This window comes from Aythya fuligula, chromosome 1 (genome assembly GCF_009819795.1).
Source record: "Aythya fuligula isolate bAytFul2 chromosome 1, bAytFul2.pri, whole genome shotgun sequence".
NCBI lineage: Eukaryota > Metazoa > Chordata > Aves > Anseriformes > Anatidae > Aythya > Aythya fuligula.
The window spans coordinates 178086318-178102852 of NC_045559.1; the positions used below are offsets into that span (position 1 = coordinate 178086318).

At 38.0% G+C, this 16535-nt stretch overlaps 1 protein-coding gene across 3 annotated transcripts in view; it reads right to left on the bottom strand.

Moving 5' to 3' along the window:
• The window catches only part of RCBTB2 (RCC1 and BTB domain containing protein 2), a 33061-nt gene extending 18558 nt beyond the window's left edge, over window positions 1-14503 (bottom strand). The window contains exons 1-7 of one of the 3 annotated variants that reach the window (XM_032199446.1): window positions 14408-14503; window positions 11619-11683; window positions 8292-8332; window positions 5924-5987; window positions 2918-3076; window positions 2315-2465; window positions 117-283 (exon numbers count right to left, since the gene is read on the bottom strand). In XM_032199446.1, coding sequence (XP_032055337.1) covers window positions 117-283; window positions 2315-2465; window positions 2918-3076; window positions 5924-5965 — 519 coding nt within the window. In that variant the 5' untranslated portion in view covers window positions 5966-5987; window positions 8292-8332; window positions 11619-11683; window positions 14408-14503. The other 2 variants (XM_032199436.1, XM_032199455.1) reach the window with 2 other exon arrangements.
• Window positions 14504-16535: the final 2032 nt, after the last annotated feature.

A 16535-nucleotide genomic window follows, 5' to 3' on the forward strand; every position in this document is an offset into this window, starting at 1 on the left:
TCAGCACCCTGAGGACAGAAAGCACAACCAATGCACTAGGTGCAGTATGTTTTCCAGTTTCTCATGTACTAAAATTTCATTAGGAGAAAAGAGAGATTTATTCTAGCTTTTCTCACCTCTCCATCAGATGTTAACACCATAGAATGATGAGAGCCACAAGCAACTTCAACGACTTTCTTGTTCACCAAGTTAGTGGAGACTTGACAGGGAACCAAACCATGATTTGTTGTACCATTGCCCAACTGGCTATAAGCATTATGACCCCACGTATACACTTCTCCTTCTACAATAAAAACGTAAAAAGCAGTTTCAAAATCTATTTTTCCAATGGCTACATAACATAAAATTACAAACTGAAAAGCCAAATTCAATAACACATTATACATATTTAAGTATACATGTGCCCTTTTTGGATCCTAATCCTATGGACTATCCCATCTTCTCATAGTGTTTACCACAAATCCTAAAGGATAGTACCACCATAATCTTCATAAAAGAAATCAGATAGCTAAAAGAAAGGAGACAGAGCGATACAGAAGAGAGAAAGATGAAATGACAGGAGTCCCCATTTCAGGTTATGTCTTTGTTACTGAGAGCCAGCCAAAATTTCCGTCTGTGTCCTGGCCCTGTATTTCCCACTTTTGGAAAGTTCAAATAATAAGCTTCTCATCCCACTGCAATATATATGAGGATGCTTGTAGGAAAAAACAATTAGGCAATGCTGCTATTTATTATTTAAACATGCCATTTGTGTCTTGTATTTTGAGAAACATGCTAGTAAAATTAAGAATGCAAGAAATGTCTGACTGGGTTACGCATCTAGTCTATCTAGTGCAGAATTCTGTTTCTGACTAGCAATAAAAAAAAAGTTTAGGGGGAAAATGAACCTGCAGCCCATTCCCCTCATACTTCCCAAGCATTTAGAACAGATTACAGATATTATGAGGCACAACCCTTCTAATTTACTTTCAAGTATGTGTATTTGCCTGTTTTTCATGAAGCTAACACCTTTTTGTACTCACATTTTTCATGTATCAGGTATCCTCTTGTTTCAATAGTGCCAGATTTAGTGAATAGTTATTCTGATTTCATCTCGTCTACCATTGTCACCATCTTCTACATCTAAATTATGCTGTTAGTCCAAGAGAGCTAGATTTGACATCGAACGCCTTCAGATGTCTAAAGAGATCACCAGACTCCTTATGTTTTCATATAAAGTTAGTTTTGGTTTCCCCAAAACTAACCAGAGAAGATGTGCTACACTAAACCAATATTTCTCTATAATAACAGGTTGCATCTACTGGTTTTACGTTGTCAAATACAAACAACCTTCTCCCCATTTCATTACTAAAAGAATGATATGTATTTCACAACTCTTGCATTAATGCCTAAGGGCTTTCTGACAGGCAGGTTAAAAGAAACTACGATGAATGGCAGGCAGTCACGTGAATGGAGTTACGAGTAAAAGTCATCGAGGATCAGTTCTGGACCTGTTCTTGTGCAATATTTCACTTTATGATCTGGATAAGGAGTATGATGGGGTATGAGTAAATCTGCCAGCAACAAAGCTCAAAAGAAAATGCGGGTGCACATGTAAAAAGCTTCCAGAATGGGTGGCCCTGAGGAAAATCATGGGATGTAATGGTATATAAAGAATAGTTACACACAGAGAACGTAATTCAGGTCAGCTACCTTTAGTCATCTAATCTAAACTAGTCAACAAGATTTCTTCTCATTAATGAAGAGACACAAATACTAGTATTATCGGGCAGGCTCTAAAAGAATCTCACTGAGAATGCAACATTAGTCATTTGTCTTCAAAAATAATGTACTTAATAGCGAACAGATCTGCAGAAGGGCTGCTAGCATGGTATATGTTTCAACAGAGTGCCAATGAGACAACAGAAAACAAAAAGCAGAAAAGGCAATATGAAAGTTCTAAAGCACATCTGGAAGTAAGTACTTGAGGGAAAAGATGCATTTTAGCTGAAGGACAATGTTGGCACAAGAACAGGAGCACAATGTAGCCACTAACACATTTTAAATCCAACCAGAAGGTCCAAATTTAACTTGTGTACTAAAAAATCTTCCAGAAGTAGTAACAAGATCAAAGCAGAGCTTGAGAAACTTACAAAAAGAACTAGCTATGAACAGAAGTAGCACGTCATGTTGGCTAATGAAAGTATGTTAGACTTGATAGCCCAGACTGTGTATCCCAATTTTCTCTCTTATGCTCCCCAAACAGACCCTTCATTCCTGCTTGACTAATTAAAGCAGAACTATCCAAAAAAGCAGTATTTGTGTCATATTTTACCTTCTGTAGCAAGAACAACGTGAGGACCACTTCCATAACTCAGACAGGCTATTTTTTTGCCACACAAAGAATCTAATCTCTTTGGTTCAATAGTGCTTTGGATGTCTCCTGTTCCCAAGCACCCACTGCAGTTCATGCCAAGCACAAAAACCTGTAATAAAAGAATCACAGAATCATAATTTGAGTTGGAACAGACCTCGAGGTCAACTAGTCCAAACCTCTTCTCAACAGAAGTCTGAATATATCAGTTTACTCAAGGCCATGTCCCACTGAGTCCTGAACAACACCAAGGAAGAGATCTCACAAGCTCTCTAGGATTTAACAAGTCTCATGGTAATATTTTTTCCCTAATATTTAGTTGGAATTTCCCATGCTCCAACTTGTGTCCATGCATCTCCAAGAAATGTCTAGCCCCATCTTCTCTTTATTCTCTGATCATGGTAGGAATCCAGTAATTCACATTGCAAATGTCTTAGCAGTAATCAAAGTGATCAGGTATTCAGCATGCAACTTGTCCTAGGTATACGATCACAGTACTAGCTTTCAGAATAACTTGACACATGAATGACCAAGTATGTCATGTTCATGCACTTGAACAATTACCTCATCATTTTCAGTCGCATACAACACTTCATTACCAGCGCTACCAAACACACAGGCTTGACGAATTAACTTGAGCTCTTCTTGTGAGCAAAGAGAAAAAATGGGCCATTTCCCAACATCCAGCATCTTCAGGGCTGACAATAACGTTGCCTCCAAGACCTGATGTTAAAGAAAAACGACATCAAATACCTAGTCAGAGAGAAACGTATATGCCTTTGCACAGTAAAAAGGATAAATTCAGAGATATACCACTACAAACCTTTACAACCACAAAATATATTTTAATTCTAGAACAGTAATTGGAGCAAAGCCATTAAAATAAACAAATAAATGATATCACGATCCAGAAAGAAAGGACCAATACACATGAAGAAAAGTACAGAATAAAAAGTTAAATGCTGCAGTCATATTTTCATTGTATTTATACAACATAACTGCTAGTTACAGGATTCAATATACAGGATTTTAATTTCAAGGTGTGAAGTTTACATCCAAAACTTGAAAATAATGTATTTTTTCCTCTGATGCTATCATTATTGTTAAGAGGAAAAAAGAAAAAGACATGTAAGAACTGCCCAAGAATATACTTATATTTAATAAATATATACATTTGTTTTCATGTATTAAAAATGGAAACTTGAGAAAACTTGAGAAACTCTTTCCTTTATTCTTCACTTCTGAAACAGTCTGTCTTTCAACAATTATTGAATCTTTGGGAACTTTCTAAGAATATTTTTATTTGTAAGTAAATATATAATAAAAGAAAAAAGATAATTGAACATTCCCTAGCGTGGTCAAGGAGAAATAACAAGTTTCTTGTCAAAGAACAAGAAAAAAAAAAAGCTCTCTCCAGACATTAAAATTAGTCAAGTTAATGTCTGAGTCTCACCCTACATTTCTCCTGCTTTAGTATAGCATAAATCAGAAAAATGTTACAGGATCGAAGTTTAGCTGCAATTTTTGCACAGAACACTCATCAAAGCTTCTTTACTTAAATTAAAATAAGTTCTGGGTGTGAAGAAAAGTATTATTAATTGCCAACTCTGAAGCTAAGTAAGAACAGATTTTGCCTATCATGGCATTATGTAGTTCACCACATAACAGCAACGACTGCATGATTTGCTTACACCTAGGAAGCAGCAGACCTACAAAATGAACTGTCAAAGAATACTTTTTTTCTTCTGACTGAAACAGCAATGTGAATAAATTCCAGTTTAGAGTCACCTATGTCAGTCTTAGGGATATTGCTTTTTTGACTAATACCACTTACTATGAAAAAATGTTCACAGAAGCACAGATAAAACGCTTGAAACTAGAGATAAATCCCTAAATAAATTGTGAATTTCAATCTCTAAACAAATATACTTCTAAGGAACGAGGAGGGTTGGTCACGTTCCATTAAAAAAAGCTGCGGTCTTGATGACAGTAGCTATTTCCCCATTCCCTCACACCAAATAACTAGATTCAGTGACCATTTTCAGCCAAATTTGCAAGTGAAAGGGAAGTAAGATTCAGCTGTTACACAATCCATTTGGCAGTAGGCAACTGGAGAATCACACACGTACATGATGAAGTCAGCCAACAAGTAAGTAGGGCCAAGCCAGTTTAGGAAACGCTGTCTTCCATGACACGTAGCAAAATTATAAGAGATTAAGGGTATGTATCCATCTAAAATCAGGACTCATAAATCTGCTTTTCACAGAACAGTTTGTTCCATGTCAAGAGGTTAGCATGAATTTTATGGAAGATTTTAGGGACTTTTTAAGTATGATAACGAGAAGCAAAAGCATCATAGACTAGTCTGTCAATTGCATTAACAAAACTGCATCTCACTTTTGCTCAAGACTGACAAAGTCCTTTCAAAAGGACAGTCAGGGTGCCCTTCAATTGTAGATTCCCTTACCAATGCCTCGCCAAAGTAAGATACTGGTTTCTTTAAAATGTTGGCTATCAATTCCAAGTACACAGCAGATGAATGAGCACCCATTCATCTCAAAGTTTTTTTTGTGTAATCTCCTTCTACAAAGAACTCCTGTCCTACCCTCATAATTAATGGGTTACAAAAAAAAAAACAAAAACAAAACAAAAACTGTAGCATTTCTTAGCATTAAAATCATACTCTGAAAAAAGTACTATAAAAAGCACCCAGGAAAAATACTCACAGTACTTTTTTTATCCCCCTTAAACAGAAGAATTATTAACAGACTTTGTCAGACTAAAACATAATCTAAATCCTATCTCTCGAATCACTAATTTCATCCAACTTAGTAAGAGACATTCTTTCACTTTTTAACATTTTTCCCTCTCCCTCACTTTCCATCATATGTTTTTCCCCCAAAAAAAAGACAGCTTGAAGTACCAGCCTGCAATATTTATGTCCCATCAGTGATTAGCTCCCTCATTATATTGCACAGGTTCATGACAGGCAGAGCTAGACAAGAATTCGAGATTTCATATGACACAGCTACCTATCGCAAAGGTGTATCAGCTGTATCTCAAGGACTCCTAAAACTTCATTTGACCTCAGCAATCAGTCTAAAAGCTGGGTATTCAGTTCTGTCATACAGCTCACCTTAACAAGGCGCTATCATTAAGGTCAAAATCTAAATGCTATGTTTCATGAAATTTTACACGCAGGATTTTCAAAGAAAAAGAAAAACAGGATGGAGTTTTTTCATCGTATTATGCTACAAAAGTTAATTCTTACAAGTTCATCGTGTTGAAAAATTAAGCTGAAACAAGTAACTTTAGAACTTAATTCTAAATTACACCAATGCTGCAAGACAAGGGAGCAATTCAACCCGCATCAAATGAATATACTGTGCTTCTAACAATTTGTGGATCACATAAGTAGCGTTTCTTTTCCAACTATCATTTTATACCTGGAGTTTTGGTTTTATGTTTATCTTGAAAGCTACCAGCATGTACTAAGTTAGTGCTAAATGAAGCCAGCTTAATCCTCTTGAGCAGAGCAGTATGAAATTCGTAACAAAGTCACACTCTGACCTTGGCACTGACTTCTTGAGAAGGAGGAGTTTCATCCTCCATATGGATTTGCGCCTGTGTCCACCTGCAGAGAGAGAATTGTGATTAAAATCAGGATATCATTACTGCTGCAAAAATACTTTATGGAACTATACACACTTCATATTAAGCCAGAACTATTTGCCTGTATTGGGTGAGAAAACAAAAATCATGAAGCTCAGACAATTTCGTTTTTATATTTAACCGCACAGTGATCAGTGAGATGGACTCTACTCTTCTACGTTATTTTGTATTCTTACCTAAATAGGAATTTTTGGACATTTTTTTTTTTTATTTTAAATAAGTAGTACAATTAGTCAGTTATCAGAAAGGAAAAGGTTTTAATAAACACAATACTCTAATTTTTTTATTGTAGTAAAAATAGACTTAGAACCTTGCTGATGTAATTTTTCAAGACATTTCTTTCAAAAAAAAAAGAAAAAGAAAACGAAAAAGCACACTGGACAAAGCTTTCCATTTCTGGCATAAGCCTTCAAATGTTCTTATTCCAGTTCCATTTTGAAAAGCGGTGTTAGAAATAAACATTTGGGGCTTTTCAGGTTTTACTGAGCATTGTTAGAATATCCACTTTGTTTCAGAAAATACTGCCAGCTCTGTAAAAGAACTGCATGCTTTCTGTGGTGTGCATCATCAGTAGAAACAATTTCCAGATCAGATGTTTCTTCCCACATGAATATGCATGCCCCTGCTATCCCTAAATAATTCCCTAACATAAAGCCATGCAACTCCATTTCCAGTAAAACTGCACAAATCACGAAGCAGCTTTGAAGCTGTGCAGGCTTCTTTTGCTCAGCAAGTTGGAAAGTGGTACATGTCATTTTCTCGGAGGGGCACCGATTCAGCCAATGCTAAAAAATCTGTTTACATTTCACTGAAAACAAAATGTCTGGAAAATTCTGATTAGAAACACAGTAACACGCAATAAACAAGAATCCACCGTTTTATTTAGCTATTTTTCAGAAGACTTCTACACTTTAAAAGAAGTACCAAATGTAGCTTTATAAAACCACTTAATGTACTGCTAAACATGTCTCTTATGGAAGCCTTCACGCTGTAAGACCAAGCCCAAAGATGTAGAATATATGAAATTCATAGGATTTAAATATTGTCAGTTTTAAGGATTTAACAAATATGATTTAATTCACTGAATAAAGAAAAAAACCCTCTTTCTTTGCCTTAAACCAGCACTCGTCAGTTATGCTTAGGCAACTGAACAGAGCCCTGAAGGAACACACGTGGCCATTTACCATGCTTTACACCTTAATAATACAGGGTAACTTGGCATGCTTTTGCTGTTAAGAAATTTGTTATTTTCTTATTTTCTTCAACACATTTACTTGTTCAGACAACAAGAACGCAACCAGTTAATGCTGTGTATGTTCTCTCCACTGAAACTAGAAACAACCTGCCAAAGTAAGGCCTTTTGCATGACCAGAGCAGGGCTGTGTTCCCAAACTGCAGTTCTGAAATGTTCAATGTCAACCACAGCAGCAGTGTTAAGAGTGGAACTGACTATCAAGGCCATGCAAAATTTTGCAGCTTCAATTTTCAACACTGCCTGTCAACGCTGATACGTGTAATCCACTTCTTCGCCACCCTTAGCCTACACAGCTGACGGGTTTTCCAAGAGCTTAACTATTAACTATGAATTTTTGAATGTAAGTGAACGCAGGATTCTGTCTCTCTTCTGCAAGCTATCTGATACACGACTGATACTCATCATTCTTCAAGTTCTAATATTTTACTTCCATTTATTCTGTTTAGACAAAAGCACATAGTTTGACGTTAAAAGCAGGTTACCTGCTAGTATAAACAAAGATACATCAGTATGGACCATTCAGTAACCTAACGAAAGGATCTCCAGCCCGCTACTTTTTCAGAGTCCCAGAAACATACCCAGAGTTTTGAACTAACTTTTTGCAAGAACAGAGGACACTTACACGTCCTCACAATTCAGAAGTGATGTTTTATCTTAAACACGAGAAAATTACCCTGCAACTCCATTCTTCAAACCATTCTGCAAACACGGGTACTTTATTTCTGATCAGTCCTACATAGGGTATCAGTACATAGGATGCTTCAGATGATACCCATTTATTTTTTTATTCAAATTCATTTGTTGTAATACAAGTACATATTGATTGTCAAATGTCTGCATCTGCAAAGGTGTTCTTTGTAAACACATGTAATTCATTTAAAAGTATATATTAACTATTAGATCCTGAAAATAAATAAAGACAAAGAAAGTATATTAAATCATTATGCATACATAACAATCATTCTTATCTGAGTACCTCTAACATACCAGCGATGATTCATGTTTGCTTACCCTTAGGAATTTTTCCTTCAAAAAAATTACCATTGGATGTACTGTGAAGCAAAGGAAAACAAGTACTTTCATCAAATGTTTGAAGAACAAAACCTTCATATTTGTGCACTTTACAGAAGAAAAATACAGTCAGAGCTATTAGAGACAAGTTTTTAGGGCTGTTAATCTACAAAATCTTGAAATACGCACATAATTGCTGCAAAACTTTATCTTAGAATAGTTAGTCATTACTAACTAAAAAAAAAAATCATTACTAACTAAAAAAAAAAGCAATAGTTACTTTCAAAAGTAAACAGATAAGCAAGAAATATTTCTCATGCATTAAAACTTTATATATATATTCACTGTTTTTAAAAAAAAAAATCTAACACAAAAATCTTAAAGAAGAAACTTCATAGTAAATGTCCATTTTCTGAGGAAGCACACGATGTTTTAGAAGTATTTACATTGAACTTTGACAAATCCCCTATCTGGAATCCAAGTCCAATTTGAGAGTCTGGACAGCATACTCTGGCAGCCTGAGTCAACTTGTGCAATTTGTAAGTTCTGACTCTGGATTTGCTCCAGCCACGGTATGTGGGCAGACTACGTATGCCTCTGTGGTATAGATAAGATTAAATTAAGGAACACAGATGCTGGTTCTATTAACTAAGCTCTATTTAGAGTCTAACCAGACCATTTAATCCTAAATATTTATACAGGTTCTCTAACTCATTTGAATGTAAATATTCTTGCAGATTCTCTCTCTAGGAACTTGGCAAGCAAACATTTTTTTTTCCTTACCAGAACTCCACTTAGCATTTCCTTGCTCTTAACTTCAGCATTTCTGAATCTCATCTGCTGAATCAAAGGTCTGTCTAGAGCTTCTTACCCCAATAACTCTAACCAAAGGCCTTGGAAAGAGTAGAAGGAAAAAGTCACAGAAAAAAAGGACTTGCTTTCCTTTAGGAAAAGGACCTAACCTTGCCTGATCGTGTTGATTTCTCAGCAGCCACGTACAGGAAAAAGCATGAAACGATGCTAAATTGTTCAAGTGACCTTGCAGGAGAGGACAGAACAGTAATATTATTGACAGCTATTCCCACTGAAGAGGTTACATTCCCTTTCCAGGAAGACGTGAGACTATTTTCAAAATTATCATCCTTCTTCACATACAAACACTGAAATGTCACTACCCTGTCTGGTGCTGACCATAAACTGACAGAACTCAGACCTTCATTTACTCCTCCACTGATGCAGCATTTTCCATTACCAAAGAACTGCAGACCCTGGAAAACAGTAAGTGGTTGTTTGAAGAGCTGCTATCTCCAACGAAAGCACGCTCTTTTCTCATTCCCTACTTGCTTCTTGACACCATCCTGTGACTTCTTGGCTTCTGATGCAAGCTTCACTGGCTGCCTACTAATTTCAAGAGCAAAGTACACACAATTTAGAGGCTGAATCCGAGAACCTCCAAACAACTGCAGTCTTGACAGTCTGAAAGACTGACATCCTTGACCTTGTGAAGTAGGTAACTACTTCAGAAATTTCTAATTAAAATAAACTGCTACAGAAATCTAATTAAAATAAGACAGCCTTATTGTCTCACTCTGCAGAACCAAAGCTTCAGCCAAAACCATCTTGTCAGATGCCACCTCTCTTTTAGAATGATAATCAGTTCTACCGGTTGGATCCAGCATGACCCCACTGAAATTATCAGAGACTGACAGAATGGTTTGGGTTGGAAGGGACCTCAAAGATCACCCAGTCCCAGCCCCCTGCCGTGGCAGGGACACCTCCCACCAGCCCAGGTTGCCCAAAGCCCCATCCAGCCTGGCCTTGAGCACCTCCAGGGATGGGGCAGCCACAGCTTCTCCGGGCAGCCTGTGCCAGGGCCTCACCACCCTCTGAGGGAAGAATTTCTTCCAAGTATCTAATCTAAATCTTCCCCTCTTTTAGTTTAAAGCCATTCCCCCCTTGTCCTATCCCTACACCCCCTGACAAAGAGTCCCTCCCCAGCTTTCCTGTAGGCCCCTTTAGGCACTGGAAGGCTGCTGTAAGGTCTCCCGAAGCCTTCTCTTCTCCAGGATGAACAACCCCAACTCCCTCAGCCTGTTTTGTAGGAGAGGTGCTCCAGCCCTCTGATCATCCTTGTGGCCCTCCTCTGGACTCACTCAAATAGGTCCATGTTCTTCTTATGCTGGAGGCCCCATTTACACCATGAAAGATTTACTGGAGCTACATGGTTGAAATCTGTATGCAAAGGCCTTTTTTTCCCCCCCCCCCCCAAGTAATTTCATCATCCCCCCAAAATAAATTAATTGAGATAAATGAAAACAGTGTAGGATAAGATACAAACAACATAAAACAAGGGAACATGGACACACCAAAAGAATTTACTGTGAATACCATGTTATAACCCATCCTCAGCACTGCCCTTCAATTCGGCTTTACTACCGTGGTGGTAAAGAACAAATACATCAGGGAAAAATGTTTTGAAATAAGTGAGAAGGCAGGAAAGAAAATAGATGACATGACCTTTCAACTCTTCAATGGTTTAAAAATAAGTGTCAGGATCTGGTGCGAAATTTCTGCCCTAAGTGACAAAATTGCTCTGAAAATCATATGAAGATTCCTGGGCCACCTTCCCGTCACCCCCATAAAAAAAAAAAAAAAAGAAAAAAAAGCCCCAAACCTTGGAGCTTTTGGCTAGGAAGAAAATCTGATTAATTTTTATGAAATTCAATAGGACTTTTGTAAGTCCTATAAAAAACAGATGGTAAGACACACTGCCCATATTAAGTGTCTTTATTTCTCCCATCCCTATTCTGTTTTTCCCCCCCCTCAGAACTGTTGTCCCTCATCATCGTTGCTGTAGAATGGTGTATTGTTTACCAGGGAGCAGCAAGAGTGGAACTGACTGGAAAAATGCATCGTCATCTACCAGAGAGAAAACGCTTAAAGCAGAAGAAACAAATCTCAAATTCTTTTCTCCATGCCACAAACCCTCCAGTCACCCTGAAAAAAAAAAAAGAATTTGAAAGCTTTGGGTATCCATCTACTTGACTGGAAAAAAATATAAAGATTTGAATGAAACAACTAAAACCTATTAAGGAACAGAAAATATATAACAAACCAACAAAAAGCAGAAGTATAAAGAATAGAAAATAGTCTTCAGCAAATCTATGTTGAAATCTCAAGGTCAGCAGCTAAAAAAAAAATGATTAAAAGGTGTTGATCACAAAATATTTTTGAATTAAAGTACTTTCACTCTTTTATACAAGAGCAAAAATACCTTTTGAAGGCAATCAAATGTTTCATATAATGGAAAATGAATGCACAAACTACCTTCAATGCTGAAAACCATTATAGGAGGATGCTGGAGCCATTTTCACGTAATTAGTGGTTTACTTCTGCATTAAAAGAAAAAAAAAAATAATGAGCATTATCTCCATATCTTTTAAGTATATTAAAATAATCAAACAATTTGTTAGACAGTTTCTTGGGAACAGGATGTTATCCCTGTATCTAAATCTAATATAAGCTAAATCTAACCCGAGATGTCAAAGAAAAATATTCGCTTTTTTAATGTGAGTTATTCCAGATTTTCAGAAAACTAACATGAAAAGCTCTTTCTCTTTGCCAAATTTCTAGACAAACTCTGAACACTCTTCAGTTCCTGTAATCCATACAGAGACAAACCTAATAAAATATCAACAAGGGATGCAGTTATTAGGTCTTGTCCGTTTAAAACACTGCATTTAATTTACCATATAACCATTTTGGTAGAATTGAAACCTGTATCGATTTTTCATTTTGACTTTCCTTCTTGAGAGTTCAAGGAAACCAGCTTTAGGGAAATGAAAGTATTCTGAAGATTTGGTTTTAAAATAACTTTAATAAAAATATCAACCACATAGCATAGCAAATTAATGCAAAATAACGCAGTAAATACGTATCCTGCTCAATCTGTTGAAGAGGAAAGCTGCTATAGTTCTAACCTATAACCAGTTCCCTACGTGTCCAAGGAAGGGCCTTCTACGTCTTCTAGCCCCATTTAAGCTAAACACTGTAATTTATAAAAGCTACCTTCTAAAACATTCCATGCCTTAATTAAAACAACAACAACAAAATAAACAAACAAGCCCATAAGCATTATTAAACCACATCTGGGTCTCTTCTACACTCATCACTTAGATTTAGCACAGTCTTTCTGCACGTTGGGTCACCAAGAGTGGATTTTTTTTCAAGACTATGTCTAACACAACCACAGCGTGAACTGGTGGCTGTACTTAGACCTCCCTGTAACACTGGGTACTTGCAAGAGTGTTTCCCATGAACCCAGCACAGAAGGCCAGGCAGGGCTGAAGGATGGTGCAGACCCAAATCCTTCCCTGGTACAAAGTCAGAATTTGCCTAGGTATATGCATCTAGCATGTAAATATAAAAGTATTATCTAAATATAGATACAAATAATGGATATTCTATACTTGGATCTAAGAATTTAAATTGTTTAAACTTTGATAATTATAGCTGTCTGCATAAAAAGATATAATTTGCAGTTTGGAGACATACAATAGTAAATAGAACGTGCATATGAAAAAAAAATGGGTGGTATTTCTTGGTGAGTAAATGACTCTAACTGTAAATTTGGGTATTTCTTTAAGTCTTCTGAAACGGTAAGTGACCAACAAAAATGGCAAGAGCATGGGATTAGACATAGTTTTTAAGAGCTGAGAAACATCCATCTGCTAAGTCAGAAACAGAATGTTATTCCTTAAAGTGTAAGCTTAAGCATCTAATATTAAATCTACTTGCAGCAATAGACTCCAAACTGCAAGACACCACACGCAACATAAGGCCAAGGTTATTTTACCTCAACTTTATCACCTAGAAGTTTTACTTCTGTTTTTGTTTTTACTTAGATGATTAAAGAAGCTTTAAAAACACTTGCCTATAACTAACTCAAACTTACATTGCACAATTTTCACTTCATCACTACACTTTCTCCTGCAGCTTTCTTTGTTTATCCAACCTCTTTCTATTCTTTATTGCACAACGTTCTTTTTGAGATAAGTAACAGTTTGGCAGACCTTTTTTTTTTTTCCTTTTTTTTTTTTTTTGGATATTAATTCCAAATAAACTTTATCTTTGGCATAAAACAATTTAATTCCTTCTTTACTTTCAGGGCCCTCAGGACTCAGTGCAACTGACATCACGAACTAACCCTCTTGATTTTTCAAGGTTGGCCCTCCTGAGATCATGAATTTCAACCTTTGTTTAGCTATGTACTGTATGTCAATAATCAAACTACAAATGGGATCCTGGATTGAAAGCACTTCTCAGAAATTTTTACACGGAGAAATGGGCAATTCAGTGCCTGTTCAGCAAGCTTAGAGCAGTTCTGCGTAAGAACATGATGCTAACAAATTTTGTTAACAAAGAAGCCCACCTATGATAAAATTCCTAGTATTGTCTCTCAGTAAGCACTATCCTCATCAAAATCCAGCTCTTCTGGTCTATAGCACACACCAGCAAAAGCTCCTATAATGTTTCCCCATCAAAGCAATGATAAGCTTGATTCTTTTTTATACCTTTCCTGTTGCTTTACTGCCCATCTCATCATTACCACCAAGTGCCTTTCTGTCACGTTTATTTCTCCCTTACCCCACATGCAGCACGATCATTATTTCTCATTTTTTCTTTTACCTGTGCCTCCTTTCACACCCTCCACCATTCCTTCACCCCAAACCCTGCCACCAGCTCACCCCCCCGGCTCACAAGGACGCACAATACCCCCCGTAAACATCCTTTATTCAGTTCTCAACCACAACACAACTCAACAACGGGAAAAATTCCATCTGTGGAAGGAAACACGGAGGAATTTCGCAGGGGAAAGCCCTCAGCGGGCAGCCCCAAGATGCCGGCGCGGGGCGGGAGGCGCAGCGCCCGCCCTTCCCGTCCCACCCTCGCCCGCCCGCCATGCCCGGCGGCGGCTGAGGCGGGGCGGGGTTGGGCGGCCGTTGGGGCGCCGCGTACCGGTCCCAACCGCCGCTCGCCTCAGCGGGGCGGCTCTGCCCGGGGGACGGGACGGGATGGGGAGGAGAGGGAAGGGCTGCTCGCTGCGTATAGCTTACCTTCCCCGCAGGCGGCGGCTCCTCCTCCTCTTCCTCCTCCTCCTCCTCCTCCCTGCAGAGGGGCCGAGGAGGGTGCAGCCGCTCTCAGGCGCCTCCTCAGCCGGCAGGAGGGGGAGGGAAGGGAGGTAGCACCTCCCCGGGATCCTCCTCCCGCAGCCGGAGCGGCCCCTCGGGGCTGGGAGTGCGGCTGCCGCCGAGCTGAGGCGAGGAGAGGCTGAGGAGACACAGCCCAGCTCTTCCCTAAGGGTTTTGGGGAAGAGCTGGGTGCTCGGCGTGGCTGTTGGCTGGGCTTAAATAGGTGTGACAACGCCACACAGTGAGAGACGTGTTCAAAACCATGATTGCTATGGGAACACCAAGCATTGTGGTATACTATTTGTACGCGCAATAAATTTTTAAAATGATTTTTCCAAGGGAAATCACAGAATCACAGAATTTCTAGGTTGAAAGAGACCTCAAGATCATCGAGTCCAACCTCTGACCTAACACTAACAGTCCCCACTAAACCATATCCCTAAGCACTACATCTCTCTTCCAATATGTCTTTAAAGTTTAGCTCCCCCTCAGCAGGATAGCCTAAGTGTTTTCTGAAGTAGCATCCCTGTGTTTATTGGTCATATCTCCTACCTTCAGTTTGATATACCCTGCTTCCTTGCTGTGGTATGTGGTCAGAGACCTTTGCTGTTTTATTCAATAATATTGTTAGGTTCCACTTGTGGGAACCTTATTCAGAAGAAGAAACCCCTGTGGCTTAGGAGCTAGTGCTCTGACAAAAATGAAACTCCTTTATCACCTGGGGAGCATCTCAGGGCATCTTTTTTTTTTTTTTTTTTTTTTGAGGGTATCAGGACAACCACAATCACAATTCATAATCTTTTTATGCAAAATGCAATGATCACAGTAAAACACATTACAATTTATTGTCTGTTGCCAAGTTCATTTCTCAGTTTCCTGTTTTCTTGTACCCATTTCAGGGGAAAAAGGTTGCCGGATCTCAGATGCGTGTGTAAATGTAAAAATATACCTGATAACGTCAGTCTAGCAGACAATGGTAACAAGCTATGCATTTTCAGATTGGCAGAAAGACAAACATTTTTAGGAGAAGCAATTGTCACACTTACTGGAACAGATGGTGTGCTTGACCCATTCAAACAAAATTTGGTTTAATACAGTGAAGCCCTTAAATCTGGAAGCAAATCTGCAAACAAAGAGTCTGCATGTGAAACATTTTGCTAACAGATTGAGGTCGGTGAACAATAACCGAAAGTGTGAAAGTAAGAAATGCTAACGGCATTTCTGAATGTATAAGAAGTGGAGCAAACAGAAGTTAAAAGGAAATTTGGCTCCAGTAATTATTAGAAACCATCTAGTGGGAAACTGCACATAAAGCTACTATAAATTTTGATAGAGAAGTTGAAAATGGGGTAGGTTGCATGACGATGATCAATGGTTTGAAAACGGGAGATGCCTTAAAAGGTGATTAGTTTATGAAAAACAGTTTATTATTTAGATTACAGTTTATAGGTTCCTTATAATGAGAAAACATTAAGTATTGAGTGGTGTTTTAATTTAATGGAAGAAGACATAACAAAAAGCAACGGGGAGAAATTAGAGCCGCAGTAATTTAAATCAGAAATGGAGGACAAATGTCTGACGCTGAAAGTGGTCTGCATTTTTTGATTACTTCAGATCAAAACCTGATCAAGTTACTTCTGCCTTTCTTTATATGCTAGTTGTTCTACACCTGTCTCAATTTCTTCCTTTCATTTGGGCCATTTCCAGTTTGGTTTTCTTCTTTGCAAAGTGTAGTGCTAGATTTAGAACTCAACGGTGCTGAATGGAAGGAAGTACATCCCTGTTTCATCTTACAGACACTCTTTTTATATGTACCAGGACTGTATTTTGTATTTAGCAAATAGCAAAGTATTGTCCGCTGCAATTTAACCTTTGCATATCTGTCTTTCTTAATGTGTTTTCCAGCTGAATTTCTGCATTTCCATTTGGTCTTTGGAATAATACTTCTTGGAAGATGACCTGGTTTTCTTTTCTGATTAACTGGCATTTATTCTACTTTTAATTTGACGGTATTATTTTGTACAGTGTAAAAGTATAATTAGACATCAAATGA